The 19596-nt window shown below is 38.3% G+C and overlaps 3 protein-coding genes across 5 annotated transcripts; 1 reads left to right on the forward strand and 2 right to left on the reverse strand.

The window, feature by feature from the left end:
• The first annotated feature begins 3714 nt into the window (after positions 1-3714).
• Positions 3715-6437, forward strand: LOC103463573 (tubulin alpha-1C chain-like). The gene is made up of 4 exons (XM_008406996.1): positions 3715-3795; positions 4440-4662; positions 4735-4883; positions 4967-6437. Exons 1-4 carry the CDS (start codon positions 3793-3795, stop codon positions 5939-5941), a joined length of 1350 nt encoding a protein of 449 aa, XP_008405218.1. The 5' UTR covers positions 3715-3792; the 3' UTR covers positions 5942-6437.
• A 2502-nt stretch (positions 6438-8939) lies between these two features.
• On the reverse strand, positions 8940-11496 carry LOC103463571 (L-selectin). Of its 3 annotated transcripts, none has more exons than XM_008406994.1 (9): positions 11389-11496; positions 11273-11319; positions 10791-11171; positions 10585-10689; positions 9977-10156; positions 9623-9802; positions 9442-9531; positions 9329-9350; positions 8940-9216 (listed from the first exon to the last, which is right to left on the reverse strand). In XM_008406994.1, exons 2-9 carry the CDS (start codon positions 11298-11300, stop codon positions 9144-9146), a joined length of 1059 nt encoding a protein of 352 aa, XP_008405216.1. In that variant the 5' UTR covers positions 11301-11319; positions 11389-11496; the 3' UTR covers positions 8940-9143. The 3 variants fall into 3 exon arrangements, with proteins under 3 accessions (XP_008405216.1, XP_008405214.1, XP_008405215.1); XM_008406992.1 differs by having other exon boundaries at positions 8940-9231; XM_008406993.1 differs by having other exon boundaries at positions 9317-9350.
• Positions 11497-13126: 1630 nt separating this feature from the next.
• On the reverse strand, positions 13127-17286 carry sele (selectin E). The gene is made up of 14 exons (XM_008406995.1): positions 17224-17286; positions 17027-17109; positions 16509-16913; positions 16297-16401; positions 16010-16201; positions 15721-15912; positions 15399-15587; positions 15079-15255; positions 14797-14979; positions 14493-14681; positions 14209-14394; positions 13914-14093; positions 13669-13801; positions 13127-13561 (listed from the first exon to the last, which is right to left on the reverse strand). Exons 2-14 carry the CDS (start codon positions 17064-17066, stop codon positions 13501-13503), a joined length of 2232 nt encoding a protein of 743 aa, XP_008405217.1. The 5' UTR covers positions 17067-17109; positions 17224-17286; the 3' UTR covers positions 13127-13500.
• Between the last annotated feature and the right edge of the window lie 2310 nt (positions 17287-19596).

Raw genomic sequence — 19596 nt, forward strand, 5'->3', positions numbered from 1 at the left:
ATGAAATCAGACCTCGCAGAGCAGAGAGCGCAAGTCATTGGTCAGGAACAATCTAAGTGTCTGTCAGCGAGGTGATCCGGTGCCAAGCAGAGAGCTGAAGAAGTGTGTAGCAGAGAATATCTTCGTGTGAGTCCCTTTGTGTCGGTATCTGCTCCAAGTATCTGCTGGCATTTGCATGAATGCAAGCCCATGTGCAAGGAGGAGCAACGTCGTTAGCTTTAAAGGCACATTCTGAAGAGTTAACTGGTGTCCGTGTTTAAAAAGAATACGAGAAAACAGCGTTTGTGAGAGTTTTGAACGGACGCGTGTTAAATGCTACTAGCAGTAGGGGAGGCATTTTAAAAAAACAAATAATTTGTGATCATACAGTCACAGCAGGTAGCAATAACCTCATTATTATCATGATGGTAGCCAAACCGTTTCCTGTCAGCGGTTGGTTATTAATTGCACCCCTTGTGCCAGCCGCAGGCCACAAACACTCTGTCTTTTAACTGGTATAATTGGCTTCATGCTGTTGTATCATCAAGACAGATACACATGCTTTCCTGAAGACATTACAAAGGCTTTTACCAGCCAACGAGAGGTTTCTCTAGTAACGGATAACAGCTCAAATGTACAACAAAAAAGAATCTGTGCAGATCATAAATTGTAGAATCTGATTTTAAAGTAATCACAATGCAAACATTGTGTCTGTGACCCACTTCAGCTAAAATAGTTAATAGTTGACCTACAAATAGACACTTAACCCTTGTTTCTTACTGTGTTTTAGGTCAATAAGGATTGTGACGTTTTCTTCCTAGTTAGCCAGAATAACAAGAGAGATTTTTATATACAGTATATTTTAAAAAAAATAAATAAATTTAAGTACCTTCATTGCCTTTGTACATTTGATAAATGTGCTTATTAATTTAAATTTTTTTAGTGCTAAAACAAAATCCCGGTTTGCATCAAGCTTCCTTAAACTTGATGACCAAACAGTTTCTACTCTCAGAAACTCTGTTTTATCTGGGTTGAGTGGCACAAAATTTATTCAACCCAAAGTCAAAAGTTTCCGTTTGTCTGCTGACAAGTCCTTGTTTTCTTCTTCCCCTCCACTTAAGAGTCTCATATCAATAAGATCACCAGTTCTAACATCAACAAACTCTGTCCTTCCCTTTCCCCATTTCTTCCAAACGTAGCAGCTGTCATTATGGCAAAACACAGAGAGTCAAAACTATGTGTTCAAACTATGCTTGTAAATATCTAGCTTCAACAATATTGCTCACTGTACAGCATATATATTTCTCCAAACTATTAATTATGTTTTATGTACAAAAACAAAATTCTTGCAACAAGCATGTTTATCACTCAATAAAGTGTACAGTAAAATATAGAAACAAGGGGAAAAAATAAAGAATATATATGGAAGAAACTTTACAATTTATCTACAACATCAAGCACTGAAAATGTTCCTAACACAAAATGCCTTCCACATTAAAATGCTGTCTGCCTCCTCATCCTTAGCTGTGTTATTAGCAGTGATCACATTACCCAAAAATTTTACCAAAAAATTTTAAAATCCCTGGAATTTGTGGTAAAAAAATGTTGTTTTAGGTGCTGCTGTTGTTATTACCCAGTTGTGGTTTAGTGTGATGAGATAATTTTTTCCCTCATTTCTTATCAGTGCTACTAAATAAACAGTGACGTGAAGGCATAAAATTATTGTAACAGAAGAGGGCGCTCTAAAGCATGTGTAAAGTGTGAAGTGCTGCCTGACCTGACTGCTGGATTGGGCCCTGTGAATTTTATACGTGGTGACACATTTCAACCTCAAGCTTAAATGCGTTTTCTATTACAGACCGAAAAGCACACAATTGTGATGTGGTAGGAAAATATACACATTTCGGCAAATTATTGCACTTTCTTTTCTTTTTTTTAACAAATAAAAACAGGCAAAATGTGGCAGCCAAATATAGTCAACTGTCTTTACTGTCTTGTTAGATAGTAAAGGGACTTCTGCGTCAGTAGTTGTTAAACTGCCTGCAGTATTTCACAACAACAACAAAAAAAACCCAGGGAGCTGTTAAGACAGTACATATTTGTCCAGTTCTACATTTGAACATTTAGACACCACATGAAACAATTATGTGAATTTGCTCAAGTGAGATGAAATAGTCTATCTATTAAATTTTTAGGGTCCAATGATTAAACAGGACCTTGCAGAAACATTCACAACCACTGACATTCTCACATTGTGTCGCATTACAGCCACAGACTACAATGTATTTTTTTGTTTGGCAGACCACCACAACGTAGTGCTTAGTTGTGATGGGAAAATGAAATGACATAATTTTTAAAACAAATATAAATCTGAAACATACATTTTACCCCTTTCACTCTGATGCTACTAAATAAATCCAAATGCAAGCAGTTGGACTTTAAAATTACCTAATTATTAAATAGATTTCTTTTGTGTTGTTTTGTTAACACTTAAACACTTGAGGTTTGCCATAGAACCAAGGCTGTGGGAAGAAGAGGTATGTAGAGCTCTGCAGCACCCCCTAGTGGATAACAGATGACACCCAGCTTGTACATAAAAACCTTCCTAAAATACATGTTATTTAAAATTGGTTTATGTGAAAGGTACGGACAAGTTTGTTGAAAAATAAAAAAGGAATGCAAAAAACAAACAAAAACACAAGAACAATGTATTTTCCTGTACAGTTTTAGAAGGAAACTTAGACTACTTCACATCAATAAATTCCAGTAAATAAAATTATATTAATATTTTTTACGAGTTCGTAAATTAATTGTCCAAACTGACATTTATTTAATTAAATTAAAATTTAATGATTTACCAAAGAATAATTCCAGTACCTCTAACCTAATCTTTAACTCAATTTAATGTATTTTGTAGTGGTTTACATATTGGTGAATTGAGCTTAGTAGAAAACATTTCCAAAATACTGGTTAAGGTATTTGAGGGTGGAGACCCAACTTGAGATCCAGGTGATCTCCAGGAATCAAAAATAACGTCAGATGATTATTAATACCATGTTTTTGCCCTAAAATTCAGATTTTTTTTCTCAGAAAAGTGTACAGAGAGTGTTCACAGATTTGAAAGCCTTATTACCAGTTGTCTATACACCATAACTAGATGTTGTGTGTACACTACCGGTTTATCAACAGCATGATGCAAATTGATCAGGAAAAACAGATGAATGCATGACTTACTTCCTTCCTATACTATTTTTGTTTGGACCACTGTTTGTTCGATTTGACCTGATTATTTACATAATTTTTTTTAAATAAATCTTTTTTTTTTCTTTTACTGGATCAAAATCTCAGAGTGAAAATCTCAAATGTCTTGAGAATGTGTTGCTTTTAACAAAAAATAAAAAATAAAATAAAATAATAATAATAATAATCTGTTTCACTATTTTATTGTCTAAAAAGCAATACTGACATAAATATTCAGAACCAAAATTTGTTTTTCTTATTTAAAATAGCAATAATCAAATGAGTTAGCTTGAGTTAGTTGAAAATCCTCCTGTGTCAATAATGATCACATTCACCAGAAGCTGGGGGTGTTTCAGCAAGTCAAATACTTGTTTCATTTGTAACCAATAAGAATGTGTCTCTTGACACCTAACCTATCAGATTAAAGTGTACTTCTATGTGCAAATGAATATAAATAGTGCCTCCAACTTGCATTCATCACTTTCATCTTTCTGAAGACTCTTAGCTGTCAGTGAGAGAAAAGTTTGAAGCTTTTTCTTCTTCCAACACCTCAAACTCTCAACATCTGGAATCATGGTGAGCATAAAACATGAACCGCTGTTATTCATCATAATTTGTTACAAACTGTTAAGCTAATATAACAAAACTATCACACAAACATGTTAAGTGTATTTGGCTTTTCGAATGCAGGAAGCAATCCCCTCTTGGAGTACATTATGTAAGGAGCTGCATGAGCCTCATAGAAACTGAAACTGCTTGGGTGTTTTTATTTGGTTTTTGCTCCCACAAAACTTGCTTATTAAGCTTCATGTGTCTTTTTATGTTTTAAAGAAACTGCTTTCATCTGAGTATTTAATCAGGCACACTTACTTCCTGTTCGGTTACTGAACTTTATTCAAATGGGATTTTGTTCACACAAGGGCATCTGTTTTCTGACTTCTGAGCTGGAAAACTATTTATGTTTTCATTTCCAGTGTTCTAGTTTGACTAGTCAAATGACTGTAGTCATCCGATGCTGGTGTCTATTAACAAAAGAGCCCTTATCTTGTTGCTCTGGTAGGTAAAGGGCAGCCAAAGCCATGTGATTTGTGGCCTTGAAATGTAATTGAGAGGGAAAAATGGGATATACCAGCATTTTCCATTGCTTGCTTCATATATTTTAACATTTCTAGATCCTAACATTGAGATGATTAATCTTTTTTTCTTCCCTTGCACCACAGCGTGAGTGCATCTCTGTACACATCGGCCAGGCTGGTGTCCAGATTGGTAACTCCTGCTGGGAGCTCTACTGCTTGGAACACGGGATACAGCCGGATGGACAGATGCCCAGTGACAAAACCGTTGGAGGAGGAGATGACTCTTTCAATACGTTCTTCAGTGAGACTGGAACTGGGAAGCATGTCCCCAGAGCTGTTTTTGTAGACCTCGAGCCCTCTGTCATTGGTAAGAAAGATCACTCAACATGTTAAGAGATGAAGGGGAGAAATGTTCTGAATCTGAGTGTCTTGTCTTCAGATGAAGTGCGCACTGGAACGTACCGGCAGCTGTTCCATCCTGAACAGATGATCACTGGTAAGGAAGACGCAGCCAACAACTATGCCCGTGGACACTACACCGTTGGAAAAGAGATCATCGACCAGGTTCTGGACAGGATCCGCAGACTGGTGACTATTTCAGGAGTCCCATGTAGTTGTCAGATTAAATGAGATGTAACTCTACTTCATATGTGCTTTCCTTTGGTCCCCAGTCTGACCAGTGCACCGGCCTTCAGGGCTTCCTGGTTTTCCATAGCTTTGGTGGAGGAACTGGCTCTGGTTTCACCTCCCTGCTAATGGAGCGTCTTTCTGTGGACTACGGCAAGAAGTCCAAACTTGAGTTTTCAATCTACCCAGCTCCTCAGGTGTCCACTGCTGTGGTGGAGCCGTACAACTCTGTCTTGACCACACACACCACCCTGGAGCACTCCGACTGTGCGTTCATGGTGGACAACGAGGCAATCTATGACATCTGCCGGAGAAACCTTGGCATTGAGCGTCCCGCCTACAACAACCTGAACAGGATCATCAGCCAGGTCGTGTCCTCCATTACTGCTTCTCTTCGTTTCGACGGTGCCCTGAATGTGGATCTGACAGAGTTCCAGACCAACTTGGTGCCATATCCTCGCATCCACTTCCCTATGGCCACATATGCCCCTGTGATCTCAGCCGAGAAGGCGTATCACGAGCAGCTTACAGTGGCTGAGATCACTAACTCCTGCTTCGAGCCTGCCAATCAGATGGTCAAATGCGACCCCCGTGTGGGCAAGTACATGGCTTGCTGCCTTCTGTACCGTGGCGACGTGGTGCCCAAAGATGTCAATGCTGCCATTGCTGCAATCAAAACAAAGCGGTCTATCCAGTTTGTAGACTGGTGTCCAACTGGTTTCAAGGTAGGCATCAATTACCAGCCACCCACTGTGGTTCCTGGGGGAGACCTAGCCAAGCTCCAGAGGGCAGTGTGCATGCTGAGCAACACCACAGCTATTGCTGAAGCCTGGGCTCGACTTAACCACAAGTTCGACCTGATGTACACTAAGCGGGCCTTTGTTCACTGGTATGTAGGGGAAGGGATGGAAGAGGGTGAATTCTCTGAGGCTAGGGAGGATTTGGCAGCTCTGGAGAAGGATTATGAGGAGGTTGGAGCTGATAGCATGGGAGAGGAAGATGAAGGAGAAGAATATTGAACAGACATGCATAACTTGTCTAAATTTCTATTTCGATAACAATAATAAAGGTAGTTTTTGATGCACTACTCTACTTTACTTGACTTATTTAATCATATTTGTTCAATAAAGCCCATCATTATTCATACCTCTGGCAGGTTAGGATTTTACATTATTCATATTCAATCATGTTGCTTCTTTCTGATCGGAAATGACAGACAATTCCCAAAAGATAACTCTGATTTAAAAAAAGAATCTTCTTTTGTGTGTATATTTGATATTTTGTAAATGGAAGCTAAATATTGGTTGGAAACTGTAAATGATTTTACAAAGTGACAGTTTTATCTTGTAATGGGCTAGGAAGAAAATGCTTTAATCTATACATTTGTGAAAAGAAATGTAATATGTGAAAAATCTGAACATTTTCAAAGCTGAAATAAAAGTTGCACAACAGCCTTATGAAAAATATGTATTCTGTTCTTTGCACATTCTTACACCAACTTTTTAAACTTTTTGCATCCTTCTAAGCAATCAATAAAAAAAGTTTTGTTGGTATTACAACAATCATCTCAACTTGTTTTATTGCTGCTTTATTTCTTCAAGGTTGGAGCTTCTTCTTGTCATCACACTAATCTTTTGCTTCGTTCACTAATTCTCTAATAGTTTCAAGCTGGAACATTGGCTGAAAATGTTGAGGCCGTTACATTTAGAGCAGCTAAATACACACTAATCTTCTGATTTTATTTTATTAAGAAAAAAAAAAAAAACAAACTTTTTCATTAATCTTCAAAATTATGCACAGGTTAGAGGTTATGTAGAATGGAGGGAGTGGGCATCTTTACAATTCACTATAATCAGATGCAGTTTATTTAGAACTATTCAAGAATATCAAATAGCTTTTTCACTCAATACGTTACTTCTGTTTTAAAAAAAGGGAATGTTTCACCAACCTATTCATGCATAGGTGGTTCATCCTTCCTGTTGGTGTAAGTGCACAGTGAGAAACACAACACATAATCCAAATTCCTTGTTTCGTGCTGTAGCCATCTTTTCAAGGTGATGGGACAAGGGTACACATGACTTGAAACCAAATGTTCCAATATCCTTATGAAACACTTCTGTGTCAACCCACCCTGTAAGCAGGGGATTAATAATCACAGTTACATATTCTATTGTAAAATAAACACGAGCTACCCACAACTGTTAAAGCACAGGCTTGGTTATCCAATGTGGGCCTAAATGAGTGTGAAGGAAACTGACGACAGGTGTGACTTAGATCTGACCTGTTGCACAGTCTGGACAGGAAGTGACTGTACCATGAGTGTTTGAGCATGGCGACAATCAGGTAGTAAAAGCACAAAAAGAAAACAAAGAAAAGTCCCTTAGTAAGTTCTGTTCGGGCCACAATAAAGAAAGAAAAACATTGAAGTACAAAGCACTTTTTTAGTTCTAGACAATTTATCTACTTGGTCATGCAAGGTCATAAGATGCCCTCAAACTTCTGTGGTTGCACTCTTTCCAGTTCTGTTCAATATTTAAAAACAAGTAAACCTGCTTTTTATGCTACTCAAGTGACAGGGAGAGATAAATAAATTACTTTTATATCTCAAACATAAACTTTGTTGGCATTCCACTTCCAGTTTCCCAAGCACAGAGGAACAAAGTGGCTCTAACAACCATGGGCAAGGAGTAGAGGTCAGGGTCCGCCTACCAATCCAAAACCATGTTCACAATGGCATCGGCAGGAACAGTTAAAATGACTGGACCCAAAGGGGTGGAAACAGTGCTGGGAACCTTGCTGAAGATCTGGCAAGAGATTGCATGTGTTTGCAAAAGAGATGCAAAAAAAAATAAAAAATTGTTTTTTTTTCTTAACGAGGAAGAGGGAAACATTTCTTCAAATGTTTCCCTCTTCAGTTATTAACATAGTGTTTAATAACTGAGTTTAAGTACATGTACTATGCACGTATGCACACATTTATTTTGCAATAGACTTTACATTAGAGTATGATTTTGACTGGGGGAATATAACACATTAATTAAGTTGATCTGGACATGTGTATCATAGCTGTATGGAGCTGCAATGTGTTTTTCAACTGTTTTTTCACCAGAACAAGAATGTTCAACATGAATGTCTAGGGTTATGGGTCAGACGGAAAGTGAACCGCAGCACAGTTTTCATGTCTTGTGGCAAAAATTAAAAAGGAACTTCTTATGACTTCCCTTCAATTTTGGCTTTCTTCATTGCCAGTCTTTCATAAAGATTGATCAGCTATCAGTTACTATGGTAATCTTGGCTTTTTTGGTTCATACGCTCCTTGCCTAACCTTTAAACTCATCGCAATTGGACAATGTTATCTCCAGCATGCCTACAACAGTGCCACAGACTATTTTCTTATTAATTCTTATTAATTTTGTAATGTTTGATAGTGACTTTAAATTTGTCAGATCTGCTCAGCGGTGAAGAATCTTCTTTGCAAAGCGGATTCATAGTTCTGACAAATCATCAACACGGCAACAAACTGTCTAGTATAGTGCTGCTTTACTACATCAGATTTCTGTTTATTCCAGGAGTCAGATTAAGGTTGTATTATTTCTTTTTCAGTATAAGATAAAGATGTACTAAATTGAAATTATTGTCATGCAGCAGCAGCATGACGTAAATAAAACAGGAAATATTCTTAATATAAGTAAGAATTAAAGTTTTAGCCTTTGTAGTCCACCCAGAGGATGCATGGTCCACAAATAAACCATTGTTTGACCTTTTGATCTCCAGGAGCAAAGGTACTGTTTGAAGGAGGGGCTATTCTGAATTTAGGCCTTTTTAGTTCATAATTTCTGATTTGCTTGTAAGGACCAAACTGCACTGGGCTCTCTTAAGTTGAGGTCTCTACCAAGATACAGGAACATGTGCATCAGTACAAACACCAAGACATAAAAGTAAAATAAATACATAAATATGAGTCCATATAATTACATTTATTTAACAAAAAAGATTAAAAAAAGAATACATTATCATTCAATTGTTATTTAAGTTGGACATTTTAAGACATTTTGATCATTTTATACAAAATTTTAAGCTATTAGACATATGATATGCAACCTTAATCTTTACAGAGTACTTGACAACAGACAGATAGTAAATATATTGGTCAGGTAACGGAACAGTTATCCATGATAAATATAAAAATCTGTATTCTATAATAAGTATCTGCATATTTTGTTAGGGTGTGAGTGAGTTTCCACTTGTTCCTCCGTTTACTTCACTGGGTGGACTCGTTGCATCTTCTGGCTCCCTATGAATAACAAGACTGTCAATAAAAAAGACAAAATTGCATTGATTAAAGGTCGTATGGAATCTGAAAAGTGCGGCGATGCTTTGAGCAGCTTCCTTACTTCAACACTGACCTGTTTTGAGCGCGTTTCTTCTCTGTAAGAAACAAACAGGCACAGACGTCAGTTGCGTAGCAGGTTTTCACAGCATCTCATATTTCTTTAAAGCCCAATGGAGAAATACTGACTTTTTCTGTGCCTTATGCAGCAGAAACAGATGCAAAAGAATGAACACAAGGCTCCACACCCAGCAACAGCCAGCAGTGCCTGTTTGTAGCCTGCGGAAAAGTAGCACAGATTATTTTGTCTTCTGCCATAAAGTCGATTTCTTTTTTTTAGGACAGAATCTTAGTACTTGCGTGTAATTACTTGTACAAACAGGCCTCGGTCCAGTCCAGTGGCCATTAGCCGCACAGGTCACGGCTGATGAGCCAATCATGAAGAAACCCAGATGGCATTCAAAGTGGCAGGTTGAGTTAAATATCTGACCTTCTTTGGAGCAACTGTAGTTGCCATTAGAAAGCTGAGACAGAGGGGGGCACTGCACAGCTGGAGGCGCAAACAGATTGAAAACATGATGTAATATCTTGGAATTACATTCTGTGTAAAACATATTTGCTTAAAAACACAAAACATATTAGTGCAAGCAAAGGAAGTTATTGAACACAGATTCAATCTAGTAATTTAGTAATGCTGTATTTGAGGTTAAAACTATGTATTCACCAGAGCAAACTGGCTTTAGATCACTCCAGGTCCTGTTGGCCTTGCAGGTCACCGTATACGAGCCGTTTATGGTGAATCCTGGATTGCATTTAAAGCTGCAGGTCGTGTTGATTTCCCACCCTCCTTGTGAGCATTTTAGGTCTCCATTTTCAGGCTGAGACAGAGGGGGGCAATCTACAACTGTTGGCAAGGGTGGTTCAAACACAAAACCTGTTATGTAAGAACAAATACTTTTTCCAAATATTAGGTGTTTCAAAAAAGGACAGGAGTGCTGATGTGTGCATTTTTCGATAATTAAGTGGGGCTCAGGAAACAAAGGAAACAGGTGTTCTGCTTAATGCTATAAAGAAGAGCAGGATGAGTGCAAGAACAATGTCGATGACCTTATGCGGAAAGAGATAACAAGTAGGTCAGATGTGTGAACAATAATTTAGAAAGTGGTCCGCTTCAGTCTGTCTTTTTGCTCTTCCTCATATTTGATAAATTGAACAGATCTTTAGCACATTTGCTATTTTGGCACAATTTCTCCTGAAGTTAGATATTTCTGTCCTGGCTATGCACTGTGAATCTCATGCATTTCGGTCATTTAGAAACATCTTTATCATCACCTGTCTGGCACTTGTCTCCCTCATAGCCATCACTACACAGGCAGGCTGTGCTGTTTAAAGTCTCCCAGCAGCTTCCTTTCACACACGACGAGTCATCACACTGAGCTGTTCAGGACAAATATTCTTTGTTACTTCTGAAGCCACGTTGCACCTTTTTATTTTACTTTTATCTGACTTGCTTTCTCAAAATAATCTGTTCCACTTACCTTTGTAGCAAACTGGGTATTTGCTTCTAGCACACTTCTCATCGTTCCACTTCCCTCGGTTCTGTCCACTGTTGATGTAGATCTCAACACAGAACTCGGTGATGTGGTTGTTGTTTGGCTCACTCTCTGCCCATGAGTGTTCACCGACCCAGGTGCTGTTGTTACCAATCCACTTCCAGGTTTCATTTATGTGGTTTTTTGTGAGTCCAATCCAGTAATACGGACTATTGGTTCTGTTCGGCAATATGGAAACGATGTAGTCGTTCTCTGTCTGGTTCTGGATAACCACCATGTCTGTGAAATGCTCCTGGCACCATTTTCTAGCCTCAGACCAGGTCATTGTTTTGTTTGAGTAGTGGTATGTCCAGCCCCATGTTGCCTCTGAAAAGACAAACCCCGAAAATACATTAGGGAACAGAATTGATTTCCATACAACGACAGCTAATATTTATTCAGCTCAACGTATTCAAATCAAAACCCACCAAGAATGATGAACAGAAGCCACTTCATCTTCAATTAGCAGATTTACCTATTTAAAAGGATAAAGTGAATAGTTAACAATATTTAATAATCTGCAACTGTATAATGTCTTACTTACCCAGAACTGCTGATGTAATAAATCATCAAAAACTGTAAAAATGCTTAATTTCTAACATTTGTTTTCCCAATTATATCAAACAGAGAACCTCGTACGCATGAGGTTTATACAGTAGATTGGCACAGCTTTTGGGCATTGAAGGAGTTTTATACTTTCCCAACATTATCATAGAATAGCTGGATGTGTGTCATAGTGGCACTGAATGATTTATTGGTCTAGCGCTTATCTAGAATTAATGTTTTGGGGGAAATTCACTCATTTCTGATAAAGGTGACTCAAGGGGCAGATTTTTCGTTTGTTTCTTCTCAGTGCTAATAGTTTTATGGTTTGTTTCTTTACGAGAATAAATAATTTGTTTCTATATTCATCAAAATATAGAAAAACTACTCACCAGGTGAAAAACTGTTCACCCGTAGTTTCTCACAGGACAAAGCTGCAAAGTCTAGCATCGATCACCTGGTTGATTAATGTTAGCCTTTTTTTACTTTCTTAGGAATCTGGGAAGCTGTGTGTTACAGCACAAGATCAATTTTCCATATAGTCCTTTGTTATATTTTATTATTTACTTCTTTTAGAAGATTATTTCAAAATGATCTTGTGTGTTATTATTAATTGTAATTTTTCAAAAAGCAGAGCATGTTATTCAGTAAAACAGCAAAACATACCTGTGTGGTTACCCCAGTCAATGTGTTTTATACAGCTTCATGCTGTTTTATCTTTTGTTTTGTTTTGTTTGTTTTGTTCAGGACTTTTCATTTTGGTGATACTGACACTTCACTTGACATGAACACTTGCTTAGAGGAAGTTGCTATTTAACTATCTATTCTAATCTGTTTGCAGCATTATACAAGAGCAAAGTATAAACTAATGTACAGTCATAAAACAGTCTTTGTGTAAATCTGTGCACAACTGTGAACAATATCATCAGTGACAGCAGAGGTCCTTCTAAGATAAATTGTTTAAGTTGGGAAACATTTTAGGGAAAGAGTAATGAAGAAATGCTAAAATTAGCTTGACAGAGTTTAACAAGTTCAACATTTTTGTTTATAATGGCTCAAGCAATGAAATGAGGACTAGCAGTTTTACAGGGAATGACTATTCAACATTCCTTAGTATAACAATGTGCTCATTTTGACTGACATGACATGAGTAAATGATAATGCTGTAGAACAAAAGAATTGTATGGAAGCAATTGATACATGTCCAAAAGAGTTTGCAATTTCTTGGAAGGAATAAGAAACTGCTGCTAAAATCTGTGGAAAAGACTAAATATTATGGAGGTTGAGTCAGCAGTTATAAGAAATTTAACTCTGATAAGGAAAGAAATTGAGACGTTACATAAAGAAGTAATAGTATCTGCCGTGAACTTTGACTTTGACTTATTCTGTGTTCCCCTAAAAGTGCTGACAAGCGAAACAGCCACTTCTCAAAAACAAGAAATGCTGATCAGTTGTGGAACAAACAACTTCAGCAGTGTAGTTTCCTTCCTGGTATGCCAATCAGAATTGTTCATCTACCCCTGTTGACCCCGAGGTCAGGGCAGAGTCAGGAGGACAGGATGGCTGTCATCAATCACTGTGTGGGAACATTTGTAGACAGATAGGACGACTGAACCAACATACAAGTAGGACCTTTGCATTGGTAGCAGGACCTCTGAACTTAATGCAGAAACAAAACTGACCTGTTATATAAGACATGATGATGTGAGCACAATAATGAGTACAGTTTGGCATCTTGCTGTATTTAACCATGTTTATTAAGATTATTCGCATATAGAAAACTCGCCCATACACTCACAGATGCAGATGAACTACAGCTACAGGAGATGTTTGCATTAAATCAGTTTTATACTTAACATTCAGAAATACAGATCCCATAAATAATACTATATAAATACTGATAATAATATGCCAAAATAATTCACAGTACACTCACAGTCTTATAAAACATTCACAGTAAGGCCAAAGTAAAATACGTTTCCAGCATACTGATAGTGCTACAGAACAATATGTTCAACATCAAACTCCCATTGGGAGAAAATTCACGCGTGCTGCGTCCATCCTTTCTGGTTAAATCAAGATTTCTGTCTGTTACTTTGTGAATATCTGTGGCTTAGATGAGACTGTCATCGCTGCTTTTGTAGACCTGAAGCGGTTCTTCCGAGTCAGAGGTGCTGTAAGGGAAAAAAAAAATTAAGAAGAAAACAAGGTGAGTGCCGTGATTCTTCTAATTTTATATTTAACTTGATAAAAAAAAGAGAGACATAAATGCAAAATTTACCTGTTTAGCTCAAACTTGGATGCCCTTTGCTTCATTTTTTTCAAGATCCACATGGTCAGAGACACACCGGATGCCAAAGCAGTGGCTCCTCCTGCCACACCAGTGGTAATAACAGTGGCAGGAGCCGGAGTAGCTGTGGAGACATTGTGAAATGTGAACAATCTGACCAAAATTTACACTCAGCTGTGCTTTGAGCCATAAATTCTTCTTTTATTTGAGTATGTTTTATTTTCCTTTTTCTTTACCTTGACAAGTGGGGTTCTTTCCGGTCCAGCTGCCACGGCGATCACAGGTCAGGATCTCATGTCCATCTAACATGTAACCCTGGTCGCATGCGAAGGAGCACTGAGAGTTGAAGACCGGCTGGCTGTCTGAGCAATTAATACGACCGTTTTCCGGAGCGTCAAGACGAGGGCACCTGATAGCTGAGGGATGAGGAGAAATGATCTTAAAAAATAAATCTTACAATTGTGGCAATAAATCTCTGCTTTCAACAACATCTACACGTAGGCCATTGTTTATTTATTTTTTTTTTCATACCTTTGCAGGTTGGTAGGGCCTCACTCCACTGTCCGTCTTGACTGCATGTAGTGGTGTTTGCTCCCCGCAGCTCAAAGCCGGATTCACAGCGAAAGCTGCAAGTGGAGCTGGGGTCCAGGTCGGTTGAAGGTTTGCTGCATTCTACAACCATGTGAGCTGCCCCATCCGGATTCTGGCAAGTGATGGCTGTCATGGGAGAGTGTGAAATGTATATTTAGTGAAGGCTTCGTTGACGCATAGCAGGTATGAAGAACAAGATGTGTATACTCTAAGACGTTTCTCACCTTCGCAGTGTGGCATTGTCTCACTCCATTCTGCTTCTTCTGTGCATGTGACCTCGCTCGGTCCCACCAGGCGATGACCAGGGACGCATGTGAAGCTGCAGCTCTTTTTGTAGCTGAACCTCATCTCCGCGTCATCTTCGCAGGTCAGGGCACCGTTTTCAAGATCCAGCAGGGCTGGACACTGGACAGCTGCAACACAGAGTGATAGTTTTAACCTTTGGAAGAGTTGTAAAATGTCCCAAAGTAGGGAAAAAAAAAACATAGATTGAAAAGTATGTAAAAAAAATAAAAACAGAGAACAAACCTGTGCAGGAAGGTATGGCATCAGTCCACGTTTTATCTTCAGAACACTGAATGGAGTGCGCCCCCTGCAGTTCGAAGCCTGGATAACAGCTAAAGCTACATGACGTTCTGTAGCTGAACCTCATCTCTGTGTCACAGGTCAGGGCACCGTTTTCAAGATCTAGCAGGGCTGGACACTGGACGGCTACAACACAAAGTAATAGTTTAATGTAAGCCTCAAGATGTCACAAAAAAAAAAAGACTATTAAAAACTTTGCCAAAAAAAGACATGAAAGACACATACCTTTGCAGGTAGGAATGTCATTGCTCCACTGTCCATCCTCAGAACATTGAATGGTGTGCACACCCTGCAGTTCGAAGCCTGGTTCACAGCTAAAGCTGCAGTTCTTTTCATAGCCATGTCCATCTTCACATTTCAGAGAGCCGTTTTCTGGATCCTTGAGGGCGGGGCATTGAACAGCTGCGAAACAAGGCCTTATTAATAAACCCCAATTCTTTTCTTATAACATAAAATTATAGCTAAGAGAACCATGATAAGAAATGTTATTTTTAATTCTGTAAAAAACAAAACAAAAAAAACAAACACTTTAGCTGAAGCCTCACCTTCACACAGCGACATCTTGTCACTCCAAACAGCCTCTGATGTACAGGTGATCGTCTCTGATCCGATCAGGTGGTAGCCAGGGGCACAGCTGAAGCTGCACCTCTTTCCATAGCTAAACCTCATGTCTGTATCATCTTCACAGGTAACGAAACCGTTGTCTGGATTCTGGAGGGCCGGACACTGAACAGCTGGATGACAGAGAACAGAAAAAAACGAAGCTTTTCAGTACGTCTGAAAGACATAAATGTTAACTTTATCATCACAGATGGCATTTAATCTGCATTTCGGAGCTGTTGAATTGTGAACAATCAGTGGCCGTACCAACACATGATGGCTCTGATGCATTCCATTTTCCAGATGATTCACAGTGCAGAGTGATGGAGGACGAATCGTCCAGCTCGTATCCGTCCATGCAGATAAAGCTGCAGCTGGAGCTATAGCTGAAACTTCTCAGTGGATCAGAGCACTCCATAAATCCTCTTTCGGGAGCAGACAGCTCCTGGCATTGAATCACTGCAGGTGACAGGGCACAAAACGGATTAGGAGTTTTAGAAGCTGGTGCTGATGTAGATACTGACTAATTTCATCTTTGTGTTGCAATTCAACTTACGTTCACATGTCGGGGACTGCTTTGACCATGTCGCTGTTTCTTGGCATTTCTGAGGTTCTGACATACTTAGCTGATATCCTTCTTCACATGAATACTGGCACAAAGAGTCATAGGAGAAGTTCTTGTGCTTGTGACTGCAAGTTACGCTTCCGTTTTCAGGAGCGATCACTTGATCTTTGTTGCATTGCACAACTGCAAAACGAACATAACGCATTCAGATGTTTTAATGCCGCAAGCATCAAAAAAATCTCCACCACAACTAGAAACAATAAAGTACAATTTCTCACCTTGCTCACACTTTTCTCCATAAAACCCTGGAGAGCATTTACACATGTGGCTGTTGATGGTCTCCACGCATTCACCATGGACGCATGAGTCGCTTTTACAGGCAGCTGCAAAAAAATACCACAAAGCTGATGAATCCTCAGAATTTTAGTCTTTAAGGATGCCTTCATGATAACATGAACAAAACTAGAAAAAAGAAAAATAAAGTCCTCACCTGTGTAACACAAAGCGGTCTTTTCCTTTGCGCACCGCTCGTCATTCCATTTCCCTTCATCCTTTTCCCTTTTAATGTACATCTCAACACAATCCTCAGCTTGGCCTGAGGTTATCCCGTTCTGGCCATTATTTGGTTCACCATAAGCCCAGTTGGTTGCTTCTGCTGTGAGTGACTTGTTGGTCCCGACCCAGGTCCAGACATTATCAACCTTGCGGATCCCAATCCAGTAGTAGCCAGCTTTCCTCGGTAGCATTCTTTTCAGGTGCTCGATCTCCTCTCGATTCTGGATGGCGACCATGTCTGTATAATTTTTCTGGCACCATTTTCTGGCTGACACCCAGTCCATTGTGGTGTCTGAGTGAAAGTAAGACCAGCACTCCACACCAGTCCACATGCACAGCACTTTGAAGAAAGAACAAAGACACGTGTTACACTGTGGGATCATAAAGGATCATCAATATGTTTTCATAAAAGCTAAAAAGTGACTTTTATTAATGAATTGTATTTTTACATACTTGAGCAAGAAAAGACAAATGGCATCCACGAGGCAGACATGATATATCGACTGTTTTTTGTTTTTAAATCCAAAGATGAATTTCTGTCAAAACAAACAAAAATTGTGCATTAAGACAAAGCAATGCCACGTTTTGCATCAGCAACTTGATCACAGCAAAAAATATATATAAAATAAAACGAAATCTAGTGAACTCACAATTTTAGGGTTGATGGCTGAACAGTTCAACAGTCTTCTGATTCTCCTGAAACGATTCTGAGCTTCATTTGCTCAGGAGCCTGTTTTTATACTTTGCTCTGACCCGGTTCAGGCTTCCAGGAAGCTTTCATTCCAGTGAAGCATTTCCATGGAATTTCCCCGAACCTTATGTATCATTTCCTTTCACTTCTTCATATCTAGACACTTTCTCTTTTTTTTTTTACTTTCAAAAAGAAAATGTTCATTCTTAAGTGGGATTTTTATTTAGGTTTTGTTTGTGCAAACTATATACTAATATACTTTATTATTTATTTATGCTACCTTATATTTAAATGTGATATCATTTCATGTCATTCAATTAAAACTTTATGTACTGTATTATTCTTACAACATGAAATTGACATTTATGTTCATAAGTATCACTCAGATTGATTTTGAGTCTGAATTATTCAAATCAACTTATTTACTTATTTCTTCGTTTGTTTATACGTTGTTTGATTAATTCTTTGTTTATCTAAACTTTGTTTAAATTAAAAAAAAATCACTCTTTCAGTCTGGTGTTATTATCAATGTTCTCCAAACACAAGAAATGGATTGCGATAACCAGAACCATGCACCAGATATTAAAATAAACAAGCCGATGAACATGAACACACACTCTTCTTTGCTTTCTGAGAGAATGTATGGTTTAAGACCTTAAACCTTGAATTCATTTAATCAGCAATGTACATATTTTAGGGACGTGTTCTGACTAAAATACCAGAGTGGAAACTAAAGTCAAATTTACTGCTACAAATGTTACGCAACACGTCTTTGGCATGATATCATATTTAAGGGAGCTTTGGTTATCTGCTTTCACCAGTTTCCTAGTGCTGACTCAGTACATGGAACATGTGAGTTATTAAAGTAAATAAAAATATGTGCTTTAGTCAGTTCCGGTAGACTGGGCATGGCACCACTTAAGATCCTGAATTCTGCGGAAGTATTGCACGCACGAATGGACCAGGAATCAAAAGATAACATGCATTTCGTAAAAGCATGTGGAACAACAGAGCCAAATAGGCAGGAAAAAGCTTCTGTACATGATCAGAAGAATCTGGGAGGCCCACAAAAAACTATTTGAGTTTGCGGCTAACAGAAAATCTCTGATGGTTCATATTTTGGTATGAGCCATCATAAAACTGCTGATGAGCCATATTTTGGATGTCACTTTTGCGGTGGTTGATCCTGAGTTTATTGCCCAGGTGTGACCAAGGTATTCAAGTTTTCTTTATCTAGTTGTCTATTACACTATTCTGTAGGGAGGGCGTGTGAAAGATTATTTTTCTTTGTTTTGTTTTCATTAGAATGGAGAAGCTCGCCTTTGCACCTCAGTGAACTGTCTGACTGTGTTTTAATAGTTCAAAGAAGAGTGGCCGTCATTCGACAGAGTGGGTGGATGGCTGTGCGTGCGATGTGAGTGATAATATGGTCTGCATGTATATAAAGTGTGCAAAAGAGGTCTAATCAGTTGACATGTTTGCACTAGCACAACTTTTAATCTGCTAGATAAGAAGGCAAGTTTAATGTGAATGAGACATGAAAAAAACTGCAGCTCAGTAATTGATGTTTGATCATCAGGTCCCAGATAAGTTTCCTGACAAACTTACCTGATGAGTCCAGCTGTTGAACTACAGCATCAACATTTCACCTCTAAAATGAAGAGCGTGCTGACTAGGAGTAACGACTTGGAAGGATCAGTATCAAGCGAAATTTCCTCCAACATCTCATTGTTACTGATGTCAGGGCTGGATGATAAATGAAGCTTGCTACCCAATACACCCTCATCTGCAAAAGCGGTATTGTGTATTTATTTATTTTTTTTAGTTTTTTTAATTCTTTTGTGATTCCTTTCCAGGAACTCAGATATTCTTGTTATTTTTCAGAGTGGAGCTCTGATTAATTTGGACAGAAAATGTTTCTTGGCCATGTTCTGTGAGAAGCTGTAAGAAATAACAGTATCTACTTCCTAAGAATTGTGAACATACAATTTTCTTGGCAAAGATTTAAGAGTAACTCAGCTACATCATGTAAGAAGTACACAAATTAAATTCAATTACTGTTGTTGAGCTCCTTACAAGAATGTTTTACTACTTTTTTTTTAGCTCAGAGTGTTATTCCTTTCCTTTCTGTATATTTAAAAGCAACTCTTTATTTGAGCAGGTGGAATTAACATTTGATTAGTATTGGCCCCTGTTTATATCTTTTTGGAGGATTCAATGGTCAAACCTCATTTTCTTTTAAGAAAAAGTCTTTCTTAAAAGAATATGACTATAAAGTTGTTTGATTTTGAAAGTTTACAAAAAAACAACTAAAATAATAATTTTGCACCAT

Source organism: Poecilia reticulata, linkage group LG4 (genome assembly GCF_000633615.1).
Source record: "Poecilia reticulata strain Guanapo linkage group LG4, Guppy_female_1.0+MT, whole genome shotgun sequence".
Classification (NCBI taxonomy): Eukaryota; Metazoa; Chordata; class Actinopteri; order Cyprinodontiformes; family Poeciliidae; genus Poecilia; species Poecilia reticulata.

Excerpts from the sequence above, each read along its gene's own strand:
- LOC103463573 (XM_008406996.1), top strand. Across the intron at positions 4,663-4,734 it reads CCTCGAGCCCTCTGTCATTG|ATGAAGTGCGCACTGGAACG; the intron begins GTAAGAAAGATC and ends TCTTGTCTTCAG. Across the intron at positions 4,884-4,966 it reads TGGACAGGATCCGCAGACTG|TCTGACCAGTGCACCGGCCT; the intron begins GTGACTATTTCA and ends TTTGGTCCCCAG.
- LOC103463571 (XM_008406992.1), bottom strand. The coding sequence starts at position 11,300 with ATGAAGTGGCTTCTGTTCATCATTCTTG. Across the intron at positions 9,803-9,976 it reads TCTAAAGCCAGTTTGCTCTG|CTGTGCAGTGCCCCCCTCTG; the intron begins GTGAATACATAG and ends TTGCGCCTCCAG. Across the intron at positions 9,532-9,622 it reads ACCGAGGCCTGTTTGTACAA|GCTACAAACAGGCACTGCTG; the intron begins GTAATTACACGC and ends ACTTTTCCGCAG.
- sele (XM_008406995.1), bottom strand. The coding sequence starts at position 17,066 with ATGTCTGCCTCGTGGATGCCATTTGTCTTTTCTTGCTCAA. Across the intron at positions 16,202-16,296 it reads TGGAGAAAAGTGTGAGCAAG|TTGTGCAATGCAACAAAGAT; the intron begins GTGAGAAATTGT and ends TTCGTTTTGCAG. Across the intron at positions 13,802-13,913 it reads AAAGAACCCCACTTGTCAAG|CTACTCCGGCTCCTGCCACT; the intron begins GTAAAGAAAAAG and ends ATGTCTCCACAG.